Below are 24939 nucleotides of genomic sequence, written 5' to 3'. Positions count from 1 at the left end.
ATCTTCACTTGCTTCTCTTCAGCTTTTAGTTCTGAAAACCGCTCCCATATCAACTCTAATATGAACATCCTGGAGCTTTGAAGTTGTAAACGTGTTGACACACACAGTCCCTTACCTGCAAGCCTGTCAACCAAGTCCTTACCCCTCTCACCCTTGAGGCCATCCAAGAATCCAAACCAAAATCTATGCACACACTTACCCATCCGAAAAGGTACTTTTGGAACACCAATAGGCATAAAATGAAAGAAAAATTAAGTACTCTATTTCACTTTGATGTGGAAACGTAACAATGGGTTTATGTCTTCATAATATTGTCGTTTATCGTATTTTATCCATAGATTGGAAGGTTTATGGAGAAGACGGGTTGAATATGTTAGAGATTTTGCAAAATGATGTTGAGGAAAATAAAAGAATTTTCTTAAGTTTTATTTAAATTATAAAAACAGTTTTAAGACACGGCCGATCGATCGAGGTATCCCGGTCGACCGCAGATTGGTTACTGGAAATTGAAATAAATTCTAGTACGGACGACCGCTGGAGGGCGGGCGACCGCGGATAGATTATTGGAATCTTAAATTATTTCTAGGGAGGTGTCGGAGGTCTACCGCGGAAGGCCCAGTCGACCGCGGTTCTTTAGATCATGAAAAAATAAAATGAACAGAAGCATGCCGGCGGGCAACCCAGGTAACCCGGTTGACCGCGACTGTTCGAAAAACTATCCGTTGGGAGAATTTGGACATGACTTTTCACTTCTGTTTTTCAACCTTCTTTCATGTCTTTTCTTTCCCAACAGTCATGGATGTTTTCAAACTCAAGAGACACCTTGTGAATGATCCAAACCACTTAAATCACAAAGGGATGTGATCAAATGGTGATCATTCAAACCAATCCAAGAGATTTCTTAAAGGGATGTTTCCCTTAATGAATAGACATCTAATGCTCTATAAGAAGAGTAGAAATCTGTCTTCTCAAACTACTGAAATTCAGTTATTGCTGTACTTTTCTTTCTCTCCAGCAATCTCCTACTCTCTTGTGTTTATCAAGTTATTTTGTTCTTTAAATAGTGCACAAAAGACTGTTTTCTGCAGAAACTGTTTTGTGTTTTTCTTTAAGGCTTGAAGTTCTTGAAAGGCGTTTTGGGTTTGATTCCACTTGTGCAAAGTGTCATCAAACATTTGTCGGACATTCCTACAAGGCTTCATTGTATCTTGGAGATTCGCGGATCCCCTTTGCACACAACTGGTGGGGGCGAAATTTGTCTTAAGGAAAGCGATTACGCGACTTGAAGCAACTCTACAGATTCATTATAATTTCTTTATTTTGGGAAATCCCACCAACAGAATATACCATACCAATTCGTTATGTATGGATGATGAGATTCCATTGATACAGAGCCAATTCCAATAGACTTATTGAACGTTCCCATTGGCGTGCATCCAGCAGGGATTGAACCTACGAATTTGGTAAAATCTTGGTTTATTTAATCATCAGGGACTCTCAAGCACACGGATTATCAATAAATAGAAATAGATAATCTATATAGAAGGCTTGTTATTCAACAGTATAACATGACTTATATGTCCGTGTCAACCAATATCAATATTAACAGATCGTCGATAGGGACCCAGAGAGTTGCCTTCGCCTTTGGCGTTCCTTCGTAGATCTAAGGATGTCACCCCTACACACAAAATTCCACTCTTCTCAATCTCACTCAAGTGAATTGGTTTCGAGAGAATTCCGCCACTTTTGGCGACTTTCACTTTCAACCCGATTCACCGCCTAATTAGGAACTCCGTGATGCGTCTTTACTCCATTCACTCTAAAAAAATGCTAAGGTAATACCAAATCAGTCCTTATATTTATCTGTTCTCCAATCATCGCAGGTCTGTAATAAACTGTGCAGATCTGGAAAAAGGAACAGTCCAGAATTGTATTAAAAACTCCGTCTTCTCCACCAGTTTTCACCCTGTTGAAACCTTCGACCTATCAATATTAATTGCTGCAAGAACCTTACCTAAAAAAAAATAGAAAACCGAAGCCCATTATATGTAAGACAATCCCAAACACCTCTATTGCCAAATAAATGTCTTACCAGCCCTTGAGCCTGAGACCGATTGCCCAACTCATCAGCCACAAACTTTTATAGTATACTCATTATCTGTCATAAAATCCCAGATTTTTACCATACTTAAAAATTTGCCCTGAGCTGTGGATATTGCCTAAACAGGTCACAACAGTCCACTTTTTAACCAATTGTTTTAACTACCCTCATTCTTAATCTCTGCAGACCCTGTTTTCATAAACCAATCAACCCAACTGCCCAGAAATTCCAGATTTGTATAACTGACTTGAAACCAAAACTATTAGAAAACCTCTCCGATAGATCCGTCCTAGATCAGTTTATCAGAGCAAGTACAATCCTTTTGGTAGTGGTCTTAAGCCACTAGCATAACAAAACTAAAATTATCACATTCAAACAAACAGAATAGAACGAATGAAGTGTCCATCCATATCCTCCCATCCCAATGAATTTTAAGACCCACTCATCAGCCTTTGTCTGCATTCACCGTTGTGTGCTTGCATACGCCGAATAGACATTTGTTCAACACACATCATTTTCAGCAAAAATTAGAGGTGCAACTCGGGTCGGGTTTGGTCGGGTTGAGGCCAACCCGAACCCGACCGGAGCAACCATTCGCTCAACCCGAACCCAACTCGACCCGAGCTCCAACCCGATGAGGTTCAACCCGACCCGAGGAACCCTTTTTGCCAACCCGACCCAACCCGAGATTTTAAGCTTAAAAAATTTTAAAAAAAAAATTATTAAAAATGTTGGGTTCACTCGGGTCGGGTTGCCCAAGCCCTCAACCCGAACCCGACCCAAACTCAACCCGAACCCAACCCAACCCAACCCGACTTTTTTCTGGGTTGAACCCGCCGGGTTTGGGTTGAGCCCGCCCAAGTTGCACCCCCAGCAAAAATACAAACTAATAGTAAAAACACACATTGTATTCTCTTTGTAAAAGACTGGAACTACACGTTGAAATTTCTAACATTGTACAACATTTTAATTGTATAAGCCAAAGGCTTGGTCTAGGATACTCCAATGAATGCTCTGAATCTTAATGAGATGGTGACACAAATGTAAAAGTAGGATCTGCATATCCGACAAAGTAAGACTCATCCAAGTTAGGATTATCAAATAAATAGTGAAACAAATATAAGCAGATCCAATCCAAATTGGATCTGTTAACAACCCACGCAAAACTGCGACAAAAAACAACCTCAACTTTGATTACTAGATTTATCCCAATCAAATAAGCCTCAAACAACATGTTGTACTTCAAATCCCAATAAAACTTGAATTCATGACTTAAAATCTTGAAATCCCTCTGTTAAGAATTCATTATCAATTAAGCTAAAGAATAACGTGACATGCTGTTTATCCATTAGGCAAAACAAACATCCATACAATCTAACAGAATCAACACCAAAGGTCATCAGATATATTATGAACTGGTCACTCAAGTAAAGCAGCCCCCAATGAGGCAATCATGACAAGTGAATAACAGATAAAAACATTACCAGCAAGAAAAAAAGTAAATAATACACACTAACAAACTACTCAAAAATATTCCAATACTGATTTCTCTTTAAGTAATGAAAATCAAAATCCAAGCAACATAACATAGGCATTAAAAAAAACCCTAATGGAGTTCTCAACATCCATTCAATTAAACATGCAGATTAAGAAAAAGAAAATCGACCCACCGATTCCCCCAACCAAACCCACTAATCATTAACTACTTAAACAAAACATAGAAATTCAAAACTACCATTTTCAAATCTCTTCCCAAATCAAGCAGTAAGAACAACAGCCCCACCACCCTCCTTAATCTTCTTCTCCGCAATCTTCGAAATAAGCTTCGCTTTCACAACCACAGGCCGTGAAGGCGGCAACATCCCCTTACCAAGAACCTTAAAGTACCCAAACTGGGTAACATCAATCATCGGGACATTATCAGCCGTTGATTTTTCTTTAACTTCTTCAGGGATTAAGGACCAAAGGCGATCTATGTTAACGATCGGGCAATAAAATTTGTTACGGAGTTTGTGAAAATAACGCATACCGACTTTTCCAAAGTAGCCTGGATGGTATTTGTCGAAGAGGATCCGGTGATGGTGCATGCCGCCGGCGTTACCACGGCCGCCGGGATGCTTTCGGTGTTTTCCGACTCGGCCGTGGCCGGCGCTGACGTGGCCTCTCTTCTTACGGTTTTTCTTGAACCTGGTTGTCATGGCTGGTGATTAGGGTTCGGTAGGGGGAAGAAGATAGGAGGGGCGGAACCCTAATGCAGAAATGGACGCAGGAGAAAACCCTAGGTTGCAAAAGGGTTTATATAGGAAAAGGGAAAGATGGAATTCCAGAAATACCCTCGAGTGTTATGTTAGGTCATTGTAGTGCGATGGAGCTGGAGTGGGTATTTTTGGTCCCGACTTTGATAGATCTGAACCGTCTAAATAATGATGAGAAATTATGTGGTGGACGGCGTGTGTGCACGTGCAGCTCCAAAATACAAAGGGGCCCACATTGTTTGGGTGATCAAAACCTTCGTTAGTGGGGCCCAACTTCCAATCTGTGGAGGTTTTAACACTGCCGTTTTAAACAACATCCACAGATTGGAGGGTTAGGACTGTCCTATGGAGAAGATTTTCTGGGCACACCTTATCTGCATCAGGGCCCGACTAAAGAATGGTTTAGATCACTCAAACAATATGGGCCCCTTTGTATTTTGGGGCTGCATCCTACTGCCCAGTGCCCACCACGTAAAATCTCATAATATAGGCGGCTCTCTCTCCTTGAGCATAGACATTCAAAAAGTAAGACTAAACAATGGTTCAAATCCCCGCCCTTAAATGGATAAATTCTCCCCCCCCCCCCCCCCCCCCCCCCCACCCCCACCGCGGGTTTCTGTGAGAATGGTTCACTGCTTGAGGATAAATTCACCCCTTTAATGCTTTGTTTTTCCTTTAAAACTTAACGGATAATGTTTAGGATTGCATAATTGGTGTGATTTTTGGGTTATAGCCTTACACGAGATCCAGGCTATCTTGGAAGTTAGGATTGCATAACTGGTGTGATTTTTGGGTTATAGCCTTATACGAGATCCAGGCTATCAAATGGACGGTTCAGATCATTTAAAGTAGGGACTCATATTAATATACTTAGGAATGCCTGATTTGATTTTTACCTGTGACGCCGAATGATATGTTTTGAATAAGGGTGTAGGGATATCTTTTCTATGTATGCTAGAATTCTTGGCTTATGATATGCATGGGTGTAACAAAATGGGCCCCACGACCCCATCAGAACATGCGGTGTACTATGGTGGGCCGCCCCTCACCCTATACATGGACATAGTGGACATCGTGGGACCTACACTACCAACACATGAGGTAAAATGGTGGGACCCACCCAATGCATGGGTCTGACATGACTTGGTGGAACCCACCTATCAAAATATATCAAAGAGCATGTTTGCTTCTCACCATTGGACCTCTTTCACATTTCATTAGAAATAAGACCAATAGGGACCTTCTTTAGTTCCACGGCATCCTTATCATAAACCGGGGCGATGCCAGAAATTTTGCACAAGGGGGGCAAAAATTATAGTAATTCTTTATCTATCTGAAAATTAAGATAGAAAAAATTTCTATCTAAATTTTTGCACAAGGGGGCAAAAATTATAGTAAATTTTGGAGAAAAAAAAAAAGATAAAAATGGTGACATTAAAATTTTAAACTTGTTTTCTGTCTTAGGAATGATTGGAAAGGGGGGCATATTTTTTTAAAAGGGGTAAGTATAAAAAATTATTAAAAAATAAAGGTATATATATATTTTTTCCAAAAAATAAGGGGGGCAATTGCCCCCCTTTCCTTACAAGTGGCATCGCCCCTGATCATAAAGCAATGTCATGACGAAACATTCATAAGATGGAGGTAGAGAAGTCAAGGAAAATCAAGGCCTTATTTTCATCACCATTTTAACATCAATATCTGATAATTGACAATTGATTTTATTATACGCATTCGAGTGTCCCGTTACTTTGGTATTTTTCTTCATCTTCAGAGTGTAAAGATGTTGTTTCGAGTACAATCTGGTCGTGAAAGACCTTGTCATGTACAAGCTTTCAACTTTTGACCATGTATCAACTGCAAAATTATCGTACATGATATAATATTTGATATCACTTCCCAGTGATAGCGAATAGAGCTCACAGCCTTCAAATCCATGTTATCCTAATCATCATTTTGACATATACGCAGGCTTCTTAGCATCACCTAACAATGCTTTACGCATTTCTTGTTGAACCAACAAATCCGTACCATTGACTTGCCACAAATTAAAGTTGTTATTCCCATCAAATTTTTACACTTCAAACTCTGCGCTCGAATCTGTCACTGTCATTGTAAACTCAAAGCTTGAATACCATTTATTGCAAGGTGACCCGTTAACAATCCGAACCCACAAGTATGTTTACGATTTTGTGTGTTAACACTCTGTAGTATTTTTTGAAATAGACTGAAAAAACAAAAATAAAGGAGGGAAAGAGAAATACAACTAAAGCACACTTGTATGTGACTACACCCAAGATTACTACATGGTGTATGATATATGTGGTTCACCGTACAGTGTGTGACTACAACCAGCTCCCTCTGGATTTCATGAGACAGAAATCCAGTATGTTCGATGTTGACTAGGATCAAGCATCAAATGCCCCTTCCGTTGATCATGCTTTTTATTGATTCACTTGGAGATTGAAAATCCCTTATATTTACTCTTCTCTTTCCCTTTTGTAAAGGGTCGTAAGAAAATCTACACCTTTTCTCCCTTTTTTTTCCCAATCGTATACAGTGTTCTGAGTCCCTCTTGAAACTAGGAAAGTCACACGCATTTTTATGGCTTATCAGTCCAAATATAGCAAGCTTCATAGGAATCTATGAGAGGACAAAACTCCTAAGTTAAATAAACGTACGTTATAATACAAGGCAAACGTCTTACCCAAATTCAACACAAAAACTTATCAGGGTTTACCGTATGAATGATTTATATCATTCACATAGGTCAGGCTCCCATGTCTGTTTGTCAACCTAATGTATATAGATAGGAATGCTAAACTGGAAGGCGCCCTACAAAAATAAGTTGCAAGGGCACCTCCCACGTCAGTGTAGTTATTATTCTTCTACTTTTTCACAATTTTTAGTGCTATTTGCATTTTCAAGTATCGGTAACGAGATGTTATGTTCAGAGAAGGTTTTTGGTCTCCTGCACCTCGGAAGTGAGAATGCTAATAGGGGGCAACTAGAAATATGAAATGCACCTTTAGCAATGTGGATCCAATAGGGGGCATCCTTGTGTGGGGGGTTTTTGCACGGGCACCCTTTAATTTGGCATTACTCCTACATCTAAGAGAATATCCGGGCACTTCCCCGTCCACAATTAGAGCAAACTTATATGCTAATACTCTATGAGGCTGGTTAACCTTCGTCGCGACTAAGGGCACGTTTGGCCCCCATGATAAGTTATACTAATCTCAGCCATTCACCGAAAAGTGGATGGGGAGATATTGGGGAATGTACTTAGTCACAATGGAGGTGAAATTCTCTCATACTTTATTGGCAAACTTATAATGGCATGGCCATCTTCTGAGTTATGACAATGGGGAATGCACTTAGATTTACAATTTGTAATTGGCTGTTAAGATCTCTTTTTATGGAATTGTAATAACCTTTGACAGCTAATCAAACAGTGTAAAACAAGGTTAGTTTCACGTTGCAAAATATTGTCGTGCGAAATACCAGTATTCTTCGTTACGTATCTTTACATAAAGAGTGATGATATAAATCAAGGATACTGATACTGATACTGGCACTACCATGTTTTGTTATTTGCACTAACTCAGCTTGCCTTTTCTGTTTTAATTGGCCTATGAGAGTTTTTGGGGAACTGTAAGTACCAAGGTTTAAAATTTCGGTTTCGGTACCGGTTTCGGATCTTGAAAATTTGAAATTTTGGTCGAAATCTGGTACAAAAATCGAAACTAATATTTTATTCAATATTAAATTTTGGCTGAAATTACCAAAATTTCGGTAATTTCGATGAAATATTAAATTAATTAAAAAAAAAACAGATGAGATGACTGTAACAGCCTTTCAATTCTGGATTTTTCGGTCTGAAATTCTGGATTTCGGTCGAAATTTAAAACCATGACTGTAACAGCCTTTCAAAGCTGTTTAAATCATAAACGATGAGATGAATTTCTGCAATTGTTAGAACATTGTAGTGCAAATATCCGTAACGAGTAGAAATTGAAGGTTAATGAAACTTTGAAGTACATTGCTAGTGTACGTTGCAATCAAAGCCACCGGAATTTTCTGGCATCAAGTACATTAGCTCCCTTTTTGTCATTGATACACTGACGCTGGGTAAATATCACGTCTCGCTGTTTAAGGTAAAACTCTTTCGTGTGCAAACAGCCAAACAAACAGATTAAAAATGGGAAATAGAGTTAAAATAATAGAATCTAGCGTCGTTTGGGTAAAATAGAAAGCAGGGAGTGTTTGGTAATATTTTCCTAGGAAAATTAACCTAACCAAACAGGGACATTTTAGTAATATTAACCTCATATAAATTAACCACTTTCTCTCCTCTCCAAGCTTTCCTCCTCGCAAAATCCTCGAAGACAGCGGTCTCCCTACGTCCATTTCCATCTCTCAAAACTAAGAAATCTCCCCATTTTTATTTGATAAAAACACATTAAACCCTGAATAAAAAAGATCGTTCTAACGATCCCTTTCTCATCGATCTTGGTAAGTTTTTCAATCTTTCAAGGCATTCAGTCCATCCTTTTTCCTCCAGTTTGATTAATTTTTCCCCAATTTTTTGAATTTTTTTATCCAATCATCTGATTCTGCAACGGAGCTAATCAAAATCTACAAAGAAAGGGGGGAAAATTGATAAATTGAAGATTTTCGAGGGTTTATATTGAGCAAATAAAACTGACGAAGATAGAAAATCGAGGTTTTTCTTGAGGTTTTAGGTTTTCTTTTCCTGGGGTTTTGTCACTGCTACTCGATAAATTGAAGAATTTTGAGGGTTTATTCGACTTTCTTTAACCTTATAACAGTAACGAAGACGAAGTTAGAAAATCGGGGTTTTTCTTGAGGTTTTAGCTTTTCATTTTCCTAGGGTTTTGTCCTAGGGTTTTGTCACTGCTATGGATGATCTAGAGAAAGCGATACTCTTTAGCTTTGATGAATCTGGTTCTGTCGATCCTGTTCTTAAATCCCAGGCTGTGGCGTACTGCCAACAGATCAAAGAAACCTCATCGATCTGTCGCCTATCTATAGAACGAGTTTCCTCTACAAAATTCGTCCAAGTTCAGTTCTGGTGTTTGCAAACCCTCCATGAAATCCTCCACCTAAAATACTCTTCAATCAATCCTGATGAGAAATCGTATATTCGTGAATCCGTTCTTTCGATTGCTTGTTACGAGGTTCCGAAGGACAAGAACTCGGTCGGCGTTTTGGACAGTCCGGCCTTCATAAAAAACAAGTTTGCTCAGGTCTTTGTAACCCTAATCTACTTTGAGTATCCTCTTATTTGGTCATCAGTGTTTCTAGATTTGCTTTCGCATCTTAGTAAAGGTGCGCCGGTCATCGATATGTTCTGTAGGGTTTTGAATGCACTCGATGACGAATTGATTAGCTTAGATTACCCTCGCAGTGCAGAGGAAATCACTGTTGCTTCGCGGGTTAAGGACGCGATGAGGCAACAATGCGTGCCACAGATAGTTAGGGCTTGGTATGACATTGTCACACTGTATAGGAATTCTGACCCGGATTTGTCGGCGGGTATGTTAGATACTACGAGGAGATATATCACTTGGATTGATATTGGTTTGATCGCGAATGATGCTTTTGTTCCATTATTGTTCGAGCTTATTTTGGTCGATGGGCAGTCGGAACAATTGAGAGGGACGGCTGCTAGTTGTGTATTAGCGATAGTTTCTAAGCGGATGGATCCTCAGTCCAAGCTCTCGCTTTTGCGGAGCCTTCAGATTAGTCGGGTTTTTAGTTTGGTGGTGGGTGATGGCGAGTCCGAGCTGGTTTCCAAATTGGCGGCTCTGCTTACTGGATATGCATCTGAAATTTTGGATTGTTCGAAGCATTTGGATTCTGAGGATATAAAGGGGATTTCAATGGAGCTTCTGGATGAAGTTCTGCCCTCTGTCTTTTATGTTATGCAGAATTCTGACCTAGATGCAACCTTCAACATTGTCCAGTTCCTGTCTTGTTATGCATCCACTATGAAGAGTCTCTCACCATTGAGAGAGAAACAGGTGGTACATGTTGGTCAGATGTTGGAGGTGATTCGTGCACGGATCTGTTATGATTCTACGTACAGAGATAATCTTAACTTGCCTGATAAGATTGGTAGAGAAGAGGAAGATCGTATGACAGAATATCGCAAGGATTTGTTTGTGTTGCTTCGTACTGTGGGCCGTGTTGCGCCTGATGTTACTCAGGTGTTTATAAGGAATTCATTAGCTAGTGCACATGGATCTTCAGAGAGTAATGTTGAAGAGGTTGAAGCCGCTCTTTCTCTTCTCTATGCCTTTGGAGAGTCGATAAGTGATGAGGCAATGAGGACTGGTAGTGGGGTCTTAAGGGAATTAGTCCCAATGCTTTTATCAGCCCGCTTTTCTTGTCATTCACATCGGATGGTGGCACTTGTGTACTTAGAGACGATAACCAGATACATGAAGTTTGTGCAGGAGAATACCCAATGTATACCTCTTGTACTAACTGCATTTCTAGATGAAAGGGGTATACACCATCCAAATATCAATGTGAGTAGACGGGCTAGTTATCTCTTCATGAGAGTTGTGAAATTACTGAAAGCAAAGCTTGTGCCATTCATAGAGACGATTCTGCAGGTATTTCAATCCATTTTTCTGTTGCACTTTCCCCTTGTTACTCTACTATACATGTCTCTGCTGTCTTTCAGTGGCTCCCTCTGATATTTTCTTGTTCCTTCATGGGTTTTCAGAACCTGCAAGATACAGTGGCCCAATTTATAAGTGTAAACTGGATCTCAAAAGAGCCAAAATGTTCAGCATCTGAAGATGGTAGTCACATATTTGAGGTATAATTCAATTTGGTAATATGTTTTTTGTTTCCTACATATTTCTAGTATCAGCAATTCCCTCTCCCAGGTGTTTAAGCTGCTTCCTTTCTTTGAGATTGATATGGCCATTCAACTTCTTTCCCTTTTCTTTTATGTGGTTTATATAGGCAATTGGTTTATTGATCGGTATGGAGGATGTGCCACCAGAAAAACAGTCAGAGTACCTCTCTGCATTGCTCACACCTCTTTGTCAACAGGTTAAGGTGAAATGTGTTTTTGTAATGAAGGGATGATTATTTTTTATTACTTCCAGGAATTTAAATTCTTTTTCTGAATTGTTTTGATTTTTGGTCCAGGTTGAGTTGTTGCTGGTAGATGCCAAAGCACAGAGTCCAGATGATTCTTTCGCAAAAGTTTCAAGTATCCAGCAAGTAATCATGGCGATTAATGCACTTAGCAAGGTTCTTCTTGAACCTTAAACTCCTGGATTTTTTTTTGTTCCATAGGAAAATATTTGTTTGTTACACTTCAATCTACTATGAAAGCCTTTGCCAGTTAGAATCATTTACCTTTGATTCTTAACTAATATGTGTTTTCTTGGCTGAAATCTTGTTAAAAATGTAATTATTAGTATTTCAGGTTTCATCAGTGCCAAACTAACTTGATCCTGTTTTCTCATCTTTTGAATTGATTTACTTTCTATTTAAGCAGAGACAATACAGTAGACCCTGAGTGGGGTTTCCAGCCATTAAATTACTAGTTGCTTGTTCTTTGGTATCTTGTATGTATGGTTCTCATAGCAAATGCAATTCATCCTTATTAGCAGTTTGTTGATTATTCAGGGCTTTAGTGAGCGGCTTGTCACAGCTAGTCGTCCTGCGATTGGCATCATGTTCAAGCAGGTAAGACAAGGCCATGCATCGATTATGCTTTTGAATGGTTACATGAGATGAATATTTGGGAAATATATGAACATATGTTTCAGCGAGTATATTATACGTTATGTTTTTTTAGCTTTGTCTGCCAATTATTCACATAATTTAGTTTCTACATAGGTCATTGGTTATTAAGTGCCATGTGTTATACATTATGCTTCATGGTGATTTCGTCTCGAAGCCCATAAGCCCATATCTTACTTTCTATATTGTTTCTTGGTGATTAAGTGTAGGCCTTTTGTGTAGGCCATTTAAAAAAAAGTGTAGGCCTTTCGTGTTCACATGTTGAAGCTTGAAGCCAAACTGTAGCATCATTTTCTAATGGATTTGGATATCATTTCTAAAGCTCTTGTGGTCCTTGTTTGAATAACAGGCACTGGATGTTCTCCTGCAAATTCTTTTGGTGTTTCCTAAGATTGAACCTTTGCGAAATAAGGTAACGAGTGGGTACACGGTTTCTTTGTTAAAAACTTGTCTTTGATTAGTGTGCCATCTGATGCTGCATTTTGAAAAAGCAGGTCACATCATTTCTTCACCGCATGGTTGACACTTTAGGAACATCAGTATTTCCTTACCTTCCCAAGGCACTGGACCAATTGCTTGTGGAAAGTGAGGTGCAGTAACTTCTCTCTCTCTCTCTCTCTCTCTCTCTCTCTCTCTCTCTCTCTCTCTCTCTCTCTCTCTCTCTCTCTCTCTCGATTCAATACTTTTTTATATCCCAAATCCAAGGTTGTAAGAAAATTGGATGCTCTTACTCATCGCCTTTTCATAGCATATGAAGGTCATACTTTGAAGTTTGAACTATATAATTTCCTTTATCGCTTCCTATTATATTAGCTTAGAACTTAGAAGTAGTTGGTTTGAAGCTTTCGCAATTGTACTTTTATTTCAAATGCATGCCTCCCTTGTTTACATGATTTGCATAAATAATAACTTTTGAACCTTGCTCTTTTCTTTGGTTTCGATAAGTTTGGTAATGCAATTTTAAGAAGAGCATTGGGGTACCTAGTTTGGTAATCACATCCCCCTTTCCCGGTGTAAACATAATGTGGTCTTCTTCATACTGAAGTATTGAGGTCATCGCTCTTGAATGAATTATTTGATTGTCAGCTGTAGGATTTCATTGCTTGATCTTCAAACCCTATAGAATAGATTCATTTCACCCTTCTCTACTGATGATTGATCTTTCCTCTAGTCAGGAGTTACATCCAAACACCAATTGTCAATCATCACTTACTATTAAGAGATTAAGAATCTATCTACCTCTCTGTGATCATTGCCACCACAAAATTTTCTCCTTTAATCTTATGAACCTGCCAAGAAGATTTTCACCTCCTCAAGGTATCCAAAGCACTTAAATGGATTCCTGATCTAATTAAAAAATTATGGTCCTTCAAATTAACGCTGAAACTTCTAGAGGTATAACTGCGTGCCTGAAGGTTCATTAATCATTCTAGAGCTCATTCCAAAGGTCTTTCTTAGTGCTACACCAGCTATTTCTGCAGATTTTGTAAGATTTCATTGCTTTGGACGTAAAAGCCAACAGTTCAATCTTAAATTTAGGAAGATTTTAAATTAATTTTGGAGTTAGTTTCTGTCAGTCTTGGAAAGCCAATAGTTTGGAAAATTTTTAGAAGAATTTTCTCTGTTTATATTTGTTTCTATTCCTGGATTTTGTGGCTAGTGTTCCTTGGAGGAAATGGTATAAAATAGAGTTACTCTTGTGTGAGGGAATGTGTGGTGTAGGATTTGGTCTAAAGGAGAAATCTTGAGGGTAATTAGTTTTTCAGTATCCAGTCATTGATAAAGATTCTTTCTATATTCCTCCCAGTGAATGTACGGAAAGAATTTGGATTCAGAAGCAAGATCCTTCTGGGTCAAGTTTTTTCCCTCTCATATTATTAGCGAGTTGGGTTCTCTTTCTGACCTTTAATTTTTCAGAGGAGCCTGTTTCTCCTAGAAATTTGATTCCCTCTTTTTTCTTTCTTGTGACAATTCTTGGGGCTGTTGGTGCTGGTATGTTTGCATCACTCGTGTTCTCAACTATGAAAGTAACACATAATCTTTGAATCGATTTTCATTTCATTTTTGTTTTGGGAGATCTCTGAGTCCTGGCAAAAAATTGCATTTAATAAGCATGTAAGTGCGCCATTCAAAAAAGAAAGAAGAAGCATGTAAGTGCATATTGTAGTCAATGCTGTGATAAACAAATTGGATAAAAAATTGTATAGCAGTGAAATGAATCTTATCGTAAATTTTAATACTTTTGGGACCTTCTGAAAATGCTTAGAAGATATTGCAGTACCTCTTTTTTGTGCATTGTATGACTAGCCATGTAACTGGGCCGTATCAATTGGTAGACATTTTTTATAACTAGATTCTCCTACGTGCTTATCGTCTGTTCGTACTTACGATGAAGTTTCTTGTGACTATGATTGCAGCCAAAAGAAATGGTGGGTTTTCTTGTGCTCATCAATCAGCTTATATGCAAATTTAATACCTTGGTGGGTGATATTTTGGAGGAAGTATTTCCTGCTATTGCAAGCAGAGTATTTCACATTCTTCCTCAGGATGCATTTCCTTCAGGACCTGGAAGTAATACTGAGGTATGCGGATTTATTCACTGGGAAGAGGTTAAACACATGAAAGTTCATCTGACACATTATTTATGCTTAGGAGCTGTTAAATACTTAGTGCAAATTCTTGCCTTCTGAAGCTTTGTTCATTTATTAATCTCAAATGTAAAGGGTGATGCTTCCATAGGTTTAGTAATCCACAATTTATCGGCCGTGCTATTTGAATTGCTGATCACAGTGTTATCATTGATAGGGGAAAAAGTTTTCTAAGTCTCGAATATGGAAACGTTTACAAGTTTCAATTTTCTTAGTTACGGACTTACAGCATATATCTAATTTTCATATCATAGTAAACTACACTGATTTCATTAGCATATTGTTACATCATATCATAGGAAATATACTTTTTCATTGGTATGACAGTGATTTTCCATTAGAAAGAAAACTCTCTCTCTCTCTCTCTCTCCAAGAAAGAAAAAGAAAAATTCTAATTAGCTTGTTTTAGCATTTTTGTACACTAGAATCACGTGCTAATCTATGGTATTATATTATCCCTGATTTTACTTCCTTATTTCTCCTTTTCCTTTTTTTGAAAAAAAAACGACTCCCTTATTTCTCCTTGTCAATTATATCTTTTATTTTCTCAGGAACCCTTTCAAAAAGAAAAATTAATATGATCTTATGGATAACTGCTTTTCTTTTGGTTAAACTTCTTTTCAATGAAATCTGCAACCATTCCCAAAATAAAAAATAGAAACAGTACATCTTCGTTGCTGAGCAATCTATTAAAGTTTAAAGCCCAAAATTAACAATAATTTCTCTACAATGCAACTCATGTGAATGAAAAAAATCACAACTAAAATGACAAGTTCAAGTGTTATTTAGTGATGCAAGAGTCATCAATCACAATTTGCATCCTAAGTTGCCTGAAATTTCTGATATTTTGGATTTACGATTTTTGTAGGAAATTCGTGAACTGCAAGAGCTTCAGCGAACATTTTATACATTTCTTCATGTCATGACCACACATGACCTATCTTCGGTTTTCCTTGCCCCTGGAAGCAGAGCGTATTTGGATCCAATAATGCGGTTGCTCTTGTACGCTTCTTGCAATCACAAGGATATACTTATACGAAAGGTATGTATTTTGGTTGCTGCCTAGATTTCTCTCCTCCTTGGCTGGTAGTTCTATTAGATTGTTATCAGAGCTTGAAACATACTCTCTTATACATGTCTACTCTACAGGCATGTGTACAAATATTTATTAGGCTGATCAAAGACTGGTGTGTCAAACCTAGTGGTGAAGAAAAGGTAATATGCTTTGTAAATCTCATCGCTGTTTATATATGTGATCGAGGTGGCTGGTTGTCTCGTCAGTGATTAGGTGTTCCTGAAAGTTTCTCAGGTACCTGGTTTCCAGAGCTTTGTCATTGAGACATTTGCAACCAACTGTTGTTTATACAGCGTGCTTGACAAGTCTTTCGAGTTCCGTGATGCAAATACCGTAAGTTCTCATTCTTGTTATGTTTGAATTCTCATGGCCACATCATGTTTAGCCTGTTCGAGTTTCGTGTAACATAATTATATTTATATGAGTTGCATGTGAAATGTGGTGTATGCATTATATATAAATATTTATATGATTTACATGTGAAATATGGTATGTACTGAATTATTAGACTTGCATTTGATGTTGTCAAACCATTATAAATGGTTGTCTTGCACTCTTGCTATGTGATGGTTTCTAGGTGTGTATTTTTGCTTATTCTACCATTTCCTGAAGTTTGATCTTAAAATTCTATCATTTGCATATGTTTACATTTGTTTTCATTATTTTACATGATTTCTACCTAAATTTTCAACTGAAACCGAAACATTTCCGTTTCTACGGTGGCCGAAACCGAAACCGAAATTTAAAACCTTGGTATGAGGCGAGTGCATAAGCTTATGTAACGGCATTGATAACATAATTATAATTTGGACAAGTGAGAGTTAAGGCTTCCCGCTTACCCACGTGATATGGATTGTCAAGTGGATAGTCTGTGATTAATATCCATAGGTTTTTTGATAAGTTTTACACGAAAATTACCAATATCTATTGGAAGATCCAGTACACATTTTTTAGTGATGAGAGAACCCCAAGAGTGGATCTATCTCAACACCTAGAAAATATCTTATATGACCGAGGTCTTTAATGTCAAGGACCTTCTGCAGATATGCCTTCAACTGTTGTGTCACTTCCTAATCATAACTGTGACTACAATGTTTTCCGCATACACAATTAGAGTAGTAGTAGCTTCTTTCCTTTGTTTTACAAACGAAGTGTGATCTACGCAACTTCTCTTTAATCCAATTTGTAGTAGACTGTTACTGAACTTCTGAAACCAGACACTGAGAGATTGCTTCAGGCCGTAGATAGACTTCTTTATTCTATACACTTCCCCCTTTCCCCCGTAAGGTACAAAGCTTGGTGTAGTTATATGCACTTGTAGGTTTCCATAAAGAAATGCATTCTTAGCATCAAGGAACCTTAGAATCTGCTATAGAAATGATACTCTCACAGAGTTCACTTTGCCACATGAGGGTCTCCAGCCAATCCACTCCATAAGTCAGTCTATCCTTTTCCCCATTTGGCTTTTACTTTATAGTACGGGTCTGTCTGCAATCCACAGCTCGTTTTCCTTTAAGTTATCACATGGCCATGTCCCAAGTCCTACTCTTCTCTAAGGATGAGCCATCACTTCTTCCAATATCTTAGGAATATTATGAAAAGAAATAGCTGCACAAAAGCTTTACATGAGGGAGACGATCAATATGATTAGTAGGCTGAGCTGTACTCAACTTCTTCCAAAGGTATTCAACCTCATGGGTGTCAGGGACACAAAGGAATGGAAAATTACGAATCGTTCCATGGATCAAGTTTTTTCTCTTCTTTTTATGACTTAATTGTTTGAGGTTTATGAGCGTGGAATTTCATCGTTATGCCTTTAAAGAATTTTTAGATGCTGGAACTTGCCTATAGTAATTGTGTCTACTTCGATTCTACAGTTATTTATGACTCTGATTCTTTCTGGCAGCATGTGCTTTTTGGCGAAATTGTGGTGGCTCAGAAAGTCATGTATGAAAAGTTTGGTGACGATTTTCTCATTCATTTTGTGTCAAGGGGTTTTCCAGCTGCACACTGCCCACAAGATTTAGCTGAGGAATACTGTCAAAAGTTGCAGGTAAGAAAAACACCCTCAATCTCTTCTGTGCACTATACTGTCATTCGGGATTGCACTCGCACAAGTTCAAAATATAACAAGTTTGTAACCAGAAACATGTTACAGGGACACAATGACAGGGCTGTAAACGGGTTATACATCAGTTTTTTCTATATTAATCTGTATTTGTATAGCTTTCTTTCTCTCTATTTTAATCTGTACCTTATATTATACCTTGTATAGCTATAATGCCATTCCAAAAAAGAAGAAGAAGAAGAAAACCTTGTATAGCTATAATACCTAAACACATCATATTATTCATTTTTCTGATGAGTGATGGGATTTGGGGGCGTGGATTCTTTACTGGCATTGCCTGAATTAGTTGAAGTCAGATTTAATATAGTATCTTAACCAGTTCTCATTTATTCCACTCAGGGTCTTTAGTAAGAACTAGTTTGTGAAAAAGGCTTAGTTGAGTTAGAGTTGAGTTGAGGGTCTTGAGTAAGAACTGGTTTGGCAGTCGATGCCAGTCCCCAGTTGAATCCTTATTTGTCCTCGTGTTATATTTTCAGCCAACCTAATCAGCCTTTTAACTAATTAAAATTGCTCCTACAATTTGAAAAGTACTTAATTGTCCCTTCTTCAATTCTTTATCGTCAAACTTTTTCGCCCTTTGTCCACAGGGCAGTGATATCAAGACTCTGAAGTCATTCTACCAGTCCCTCATAGAGAATTTGAGACGTCATCAGAATGCAAGCCTCGTTTTCAGATAGCACACAATCAGATGGGTCTTTAGCTTCTACAAAGAACAAATAAAATTATTGAAGGTTCATGTCTCCCGGATTCTTGGGTACCAGCATTCCATTTTGATCAAATACAGGTGGGGTATAATATAGTTTCTGTAACTATTGAAACATCGTTTCTTTCCTAACTTTTCTTTGTTAAGCTCATGTTCATGGTGTTTTCAGGGTGTTCTTCCTTGTATATAACATTCGCTGGCTGTTTGAATTTCTACGAGGTATGTATCTCGGCTTCTATATTTTAGTTCAATTAGTGGTGGCTTTCTTGCGAATGACCATGAATGTCCAATGGAGCGCATAAAGGGTGTAATTATAAATTACAACACCTTAAAATTCACTGTGTTTTACACCTGCAGGTGTAAATTTCCGGGAATAGTTTCTTTGAGCGCACAAACGGCACCCACCATCTGATTGTAAGTGTGCGGAACAGTGCAAGTGTGAGGTGCAACTAAGAGGTGTTGTATATTCTTTTTACCATTTGAACTGTTTTATCAAGTTTTTCTAATAATTTAATTTTTTTTAATTTTTTTTTGCCGAGAAGCCTTTTCATGTGTTGGCATATCATGTTTAAACAGTGACTTCATTGTGTGTCTTATAGATGAAAAATGGGAAATGTGGAATAAACGATTATGATTTTGGTTTAAATTTATATGAATGGTCCCAATCACCGATTACCATCCACATGTTGGATGTTCGGTGGGCGGTGTTTGTCGTTAATTTGGGAAAACACTTTTCTAATTTTCAATTTTAGTTGCAATAAGTTCTATTTATGGTTAACATTTATCTTTTAGGAAAACACTTAAAACATAGTGCTTCATTTGGGAAATAAATAAAAACTACAATGGCTAAATATTATCGTACGCAATCTGATCCGTAGATCCAAAATGACAATATGCATTTGACGACTCATTTTGTTTTGCATTTTTTAACTGGCTGAGGAGAGTTTTTGGGAATTGTATTAGCTTTTGACAGCTGGTCAAGTGTAAAACAAGATGATTCCTCCCATTATCAAAACAAGATAATCTGTAGATACCGTAAGAACGAGACTCAGTGACTCACTTCAAGGTATGGCTGCAACTGGGGCGGGTGGGTCGGGTTTTCTAGAACCCTACCCTATCCTACCGAGGAATTATCTTGGGCCGGGCCAGGTTTAGTTTTCTTTGAGAAAACCCTAGATTCATAAACCCGACCCTCCCAAGATAGTTTCTCGGGTTGGTTCGGGCCGGTCTACGATAATGACTAATTTGTTAAGATTGTAGAAAATGACAAATTTTCACTCCAAAAATCTCTAGATTTATATCTAAGTGCATAAATTTAAGTAAGAAACTATTTCTTCACATAAAAAACATGATCAGCCCAGTGAGAACAATTATATCAATATACTAGAAAATAATTTGCCATGTTATTCAAGAGATATTTAGGAAAGTCATAGCACACCTATACGAGTCGGGTCGGGTTTTAAGTCTCGGATTTTTTTCTTTAAACCTTACCTGACCCAAGATTGAGTCGGGTTTTTCAACCTCAAACCCTACCCAACCCATGACCCATGATTTCCAAACTCGACTCAGGTTATTTTCGGGTCGGGTCGATGCTGGTCGGGTAAACCCCAACTTGTAGGTTTCTCCCCAACTTGTAGGTCTCTAATATTTAAGGGCTTTAGTGACAGTGTGTTGATGCGTAAGATTGTAAATGACAGGTAAAAAAATTAACAACGAAAAATAGTTGAGAGTCAGCAACTACTGCTAAAAGGACTAAAAACGAAGAAGGTGACAGATTTTGAAGGGTGGCATGGATCTTGAAATTCCTCTGTACCCACTCCCCTCAGCATTTGTCGTCATTTCTTCGAAAAGGCAAACAATTGGGGTTGAAAATATCACATCACATGCAAATAAATTTTTAGCCACGATGGTCACTGTAGTAACAACACCCGGGACATAATTTTCTTCTTCTTCTTTCTATTAAGAAAACGGTTCAACAATATCGAAGCATGTTTACAAGGCAAATGAAAGGATCTATAACCTCCTTCACTAATTACAATTGAAAAGGAAGGGACGAGAGGCTAATCCCTCTTCTTTTGATTAACATGTAGTGGATTCGTTGTTAATGTTGTCTAAAACGGCAATAACCCCAAAAACAAAAGCCTGGTCAAAGCCGGGTTGCACTACAACATGGTAGACATCTTTGCTTGCCATCAACTTCTCTACCTCTTCCACTTTTCTCACCTGCACCAAAATAAGAAAAGTATCAGAACTTTACTATCTTTTTTTTCCTTGAACATAAAGAAGTTTACAATCTCAAAAACAGAGTTAAGCATGCACTAGATCTTTTATTCCAGGCCCCTGAGTTGCAATGAAATGACATGAAAATCGCTATGTTTGAACATTTCTAGCCAATTGTTTATAGAACTTTTGAGTATGGATCGATCATTGCTCATTTTTTCCTAACCGTCCATTTGCAAATTATTGATCAGATTGTTGGGATCATCTGATAAGAGCAAATCTCTAATCATATCATATCCTGGATGGCCCTAGCTACCAAATAAAAGGTCTAGATCATTAGTAATGTCAAGTGGGTAGGTTAGGATTAGGCTTGGCACAATATCAATGCCCTTATACTCTCTCTTTATATCTTTTGGTTGCATGTAGTTGCCTTGTAGAGTAGTGATGAAGTAGAACTCAAGTAGTCAACATGTGTAATAGCAGCGAAGTAGTCTCCTCGTAGAGTAGTGGTAACTAGTGTTTGTTTGTCATCTTGTACAGTTTCATTACGAAAATAATGGGGCAGTAGGGGTGTCATTACCAATAAATATAAACCAATATATAGAGAGAGGGGGAAAGGGGAGTGCTAAATCCCAAGACTTTACAAGTAAAAACTATTTTTTAAGGTGTTTGGTGTGGTACAAAAGCTATATGCTACATGGGCGGACAAGGGAGAGTTAAGGCAAGTAGTATCCTAATAGTTTGAATCAAAACGTGCAACCAAACACCCCAATAGACGACATGACACCCCAAAACCAACTAAAACACCTAATTAACCCCGGAAATTATACAACCAAAACATAACGGAATATGAGCTACCTGTGCGACGATATTTCCTTTGCGGTCATTGATTCTGCAAGCTCTATCCACAAAAGACCCCTTAATCTCAAAATCCCAATCATAGTTGTTCCTCTTGGGTTCAACAGAAACTCTGATAGAACTGCCCTTTAAAGTCCATGATGTTGGCTCTCTTAAGCTAAAAACCAACTTTTGTTCTCCTTCGTAGTCAATTGCGTACCCTTTCCATTGCTTGTTAACGCTTAATGCTTGAACAATACCTCCCTGGATTGCTTAAAAGAATCAAAGATGTTATAAATGGATTAGCATGAATAATTACATCAATTAGAGCTTTCTTAGGGACTAAAGATACTACCTTTCTTCGAACGAAGAGTAACGATTCTCCTTCACCATCTCTGAGAATTAATTGTCCCTTGATTCCAAGGGTTCCACACCCATCTACCTTGAAAACCACTGTCTGATTAGTGCTTAAGACTACAAAACCGCCGCCATTAACAACGTGCGGCCTATTCCTGACTGTGAAAACTACCTGGGAGGGGGAACAGAATAACTTGCTAACGACAGGCATAAGATTATTGGATGTAATAGGCATTTTTCTTCTTTTTAAGGATAAATTGCAAGCACAATCTCTCTTGAGACTCTGAACCTAGCAATTTTCTCTTGTGGTCACTTTTGTCTAAAACTATGGTATTTGGTAAGATAAACCTGTGCTTAATTTATACATAGAAAAAGTTAAACTAAAATGCATGTGGCTTTTTTCAAAGGTAGGCCAAAAGAGAACCTTGACCATACGATTGCTTATAACAAGTGTAGTAGAATCCTTTTGAGTGTGGCAATCGTGAAAGTTCTCTTTAAAGCTAGTAAAGTTGGTTTCAAGGAAAGAAGTCTCAAAGTATCTGATTTATGTTGAAATTTGGTGGCTCAATAGGAATATTTCAAAGTTCAAAATGCATGTATCTTAGCTTGCAGCTTTGAATAATATCTATTTAATTTGCCAAATCTCTCTCTCTCTCGTCTAGATGTATAGTCTTTAGAAAGGTGTGCCCATCTCGAATATCTTCCATAGATGGGATATTCATGGACCAATCATTTATTAATAACTAGCTAGTGGGTCTGCCTAACCGCAGACACAGTCCACTAAACCCTAGCTTGTCAACCAAGAAAGCGGCAAAAGAATATTTCTGTTTCTAAAATCAGAAAAAAACCCCAAAAATGATTTTTTTTTGGAACGTTGCCAAACACCCCGTAAGAAGCCATTTGTGGAGAACTATACGGATCATTCAAGCATGGCCCACAAGGTCTATCAACTTCTTGACTATTAGTTATAAAGCATGGTTTACTCAATCATAGCCTGCCTAACAAAAACAAGGGAGTGTAAGTGCAACCTCGTATGAATTAAATGAATAAGACATATTCTGCTGAGGTGGCTATTATCTCTTGCAAAAGACAGCGGCGAAATAGCTTTTGTGAGAAAGTGCCTAGACATCCCACTAAAACAAATAGTCCAAAAATATTCACCTCTCTTAGATATAGGATAGAGAGGGGTGAGAGTAGGAGATTTTGCGTAGGAGAGTCATCTCTTTGCCATGCTATTCCGAACCTATGCCGGTATGCCCCCTAGTGACCAATAGAAAAGCAAGACTTTTGAGTACCTTACCAGAAGGGTAATATGGGATATCAGACTTAAGCGCAACCTTAAAGATGAGAAGATTACTAGCTTCTCCTCTCTTCGAGAGTCACTACATGCTTATTATTACTCCACCAATCTTTCTAATGAGTGAGTTAGGACCCTTGACACTTGAGGATTATTTTTTGTTCGTTCTTTTTTAGGTTGAACGTAAGTAACAAGAGAATTTTTCGTTGCGCAAAAATTTGAAAATCTTCAGCCCCGCCCCAAGTAGTACAACGTTCGCTTAGACTATGGTTAGCAGGAAAATAAACACTTGCAACCGGCTCAAAAAAAGAAAATATCACATAGTGGTGTACTGTCCTTTCTCATACCGGTTGTGGCTAGTAGTAATAAATAGTTTTGGCCTTGCACGAGTTCTTAACAGATCGATTAGTAAGATTTTCTCCAATTGGTGTGGAGGTCCGTTTGGAGACATCGGCCGCTCTAAGGAAGGCAGTCCCGTATGCACTAATTAACATCACATTTGGAAGGAAAGAAATAACCATATATTCAAGGACAAAAAGAAGTTGGGGAAGGATTCTACTAGATGTGAAAATTGATGTAATATCTCTGGGGAAGCAAGGGCAAGCCAGTAGCAAGCTACCACGTAAGAGATATTTTAAGGGAAAGGCAAATGATTGTTCAAGAGAATGGATCAAGGATAACCATCACCCTAAAATGGCAGCCACTTCCACTAGGGTGATTCAAATTGAACTTTGATGTGAGCACAAAAGGTAAACAGGGCCATAAAGGAATTAGAGGAATCGTCCGTGATTCTAAAGATAGGAAGATAAATGTCTTATTCAGTACCTGCTGGAATTTGTCTCAAATGATGCCTAAAGCTCCATTATGGTGCGTGTGGATGCTCGTTTTGGCCCTCTAATAATTGAAGGAGACTCAACCAATTTAAAAGACTGGGCAACCAAGAAGGCCAGAGGTCCATAGAAGTTGGCTACCGTCATTGCTGAAATTAGAGACATCATCGGATTGCTGATCCTCAAGTTCAACATATGAGAAGGTCGGCAAATGAAGTGGATACATTGGAAAAACAGGGAGTGGACAAGTCGGAGGTTGCATGTTACAACAAATAGAGGGGACGACGTAGTGCGTACAAACCATGATCTTATTTAAATACTGTGAAGTCTTAATCCTGAAACTGCAGGTTCTGTTCTATTTTTGAACCAGCTGGGTGCTATTCAGTTAGTGCAGAGTGAGAACTCCAGTCGACTTGCTTCATGATCTTGAGTTCTTATTGGGATAGGCTTTCTTTACCAACGTTTGCTTGTTAAAAGTATAAAAGATAAATAATGCCTTTCTCCAACAGCTTAAGCTTTTGGAGAAGTTAGTAAGTTAAATGGTATCAGAGCCAAAGGTCTCGAGTTCAAACCTCCCGGATAGCAAAAACCCACATGTGATGGTCGGTCCAAAGTGGGACCACATATGCCACGTGTTTGCCAAGTGGGCCACACGTGCGGGGGAGTGTTAAAAGTATAAAAGATAAATATTAAT

The 24939-nt window shown here is 38.3% G+C and overlaps 2 protein-coding genes and 1 pseudogene across 3 annotated transcripts; 1 reads left to right on the top strand and 2 right to left on the bottom strand.

Moving 5' to 3' along the window:
• Positions 1 to 3622: 3622 nt before the first annotated feature.
• LOC143881631 (large ribosomal subunit protein uL15x pseudogene) lies at positions 3623 to 4384 on the bottom strand (annotated as a pseudogene).
• A 4321-nt stretch (positions 4385 to 8705) lies between these two features.
• Positions 8706 to 19443, top strand: PSD (ARM repeat superfamily protein). Of its 2 annotated transcripts, none has more exons than XM_077384832.1 (15): positions 8706 to 11000; positions 11114 to 11209; positions 11359 to 11448; positions 11548 to 11652; positions 12034 to 12093; positions 12500 to 12562; positions 12645 to 12740; positions 14568 to 14732; positions 15667 to 15840; positions 15948 to 16013; positions 16108 to 16206; positions 17780 to 17926; positions 18589 to 18785; positions 18874 to 18923; positions 19062 to 19443. In XM_077384832.1, exons 1-13 carry the CDS (start codon positions 9279 to 9281, stop codon positions 18676 to 18678), a joined length of 2973 nt encoding a protein of 990 aa, XP_077240947.1. In that variant the 5' UTR covers positions 8706 to 9278; the 3' UTR covers positions 18679 to 18785; positions 18874 to 18923; positions 19062 to 19443. The 2 variants fall into 2 exon arrangements, with proteins under 2 accessions (XP_077240947.1, XP_077240946.1); XM_077384831.1 differs by having other exon boundaries at positions 11359 to 11454.
• A 1177-nt stretch (positions 19444 to 20620) lies between these two features.
• Positions 20621 to 22462, bottom strand: LOC143880869 (LURP-one-like protein (DUF567)). The gene is made up of 3 exons (XM_077383843.1): positions 22117 to 22462; positions 21783 to 22025; positions 20621 to 20927 (listed from the first exon to the last, which is right to left on the bottom strand). Exons 1-3 carry the CDS (start codon positions 22351 to 22353, stop codon positions 20784 to 20786), a joined length of 624 nt encoding a protein of 207 aa, XP_077239958.1. The 5' UTR covers positions 22354 to 22462; the 3' UTR covers positions 20621 to 20783.
• Between the last annotated feature and the right edge of the window lie 2477 nt (positions 22463 to 24939).

This window comes from Tasmannia lanceolata, unplaced genomic scaffold, assembly GCF_043159265.1.
Source record: "Tasmannia lanceolata isolate RefF3 unplaced genomic scaffold, GAP_Taslan_0.1 ptg000007l, whole genome shotgun sequence".
NCBI classification, from domain to species: Eukaryota; Viridiplantae; Streptophyta; class Magnoliopsida; order Canellales; family Winteraceae; genus Tasmannia; species Tasmannia lanceolata.
This window is presented reverse-complemented; position numbering and strand designations above follow the sequence as displayed.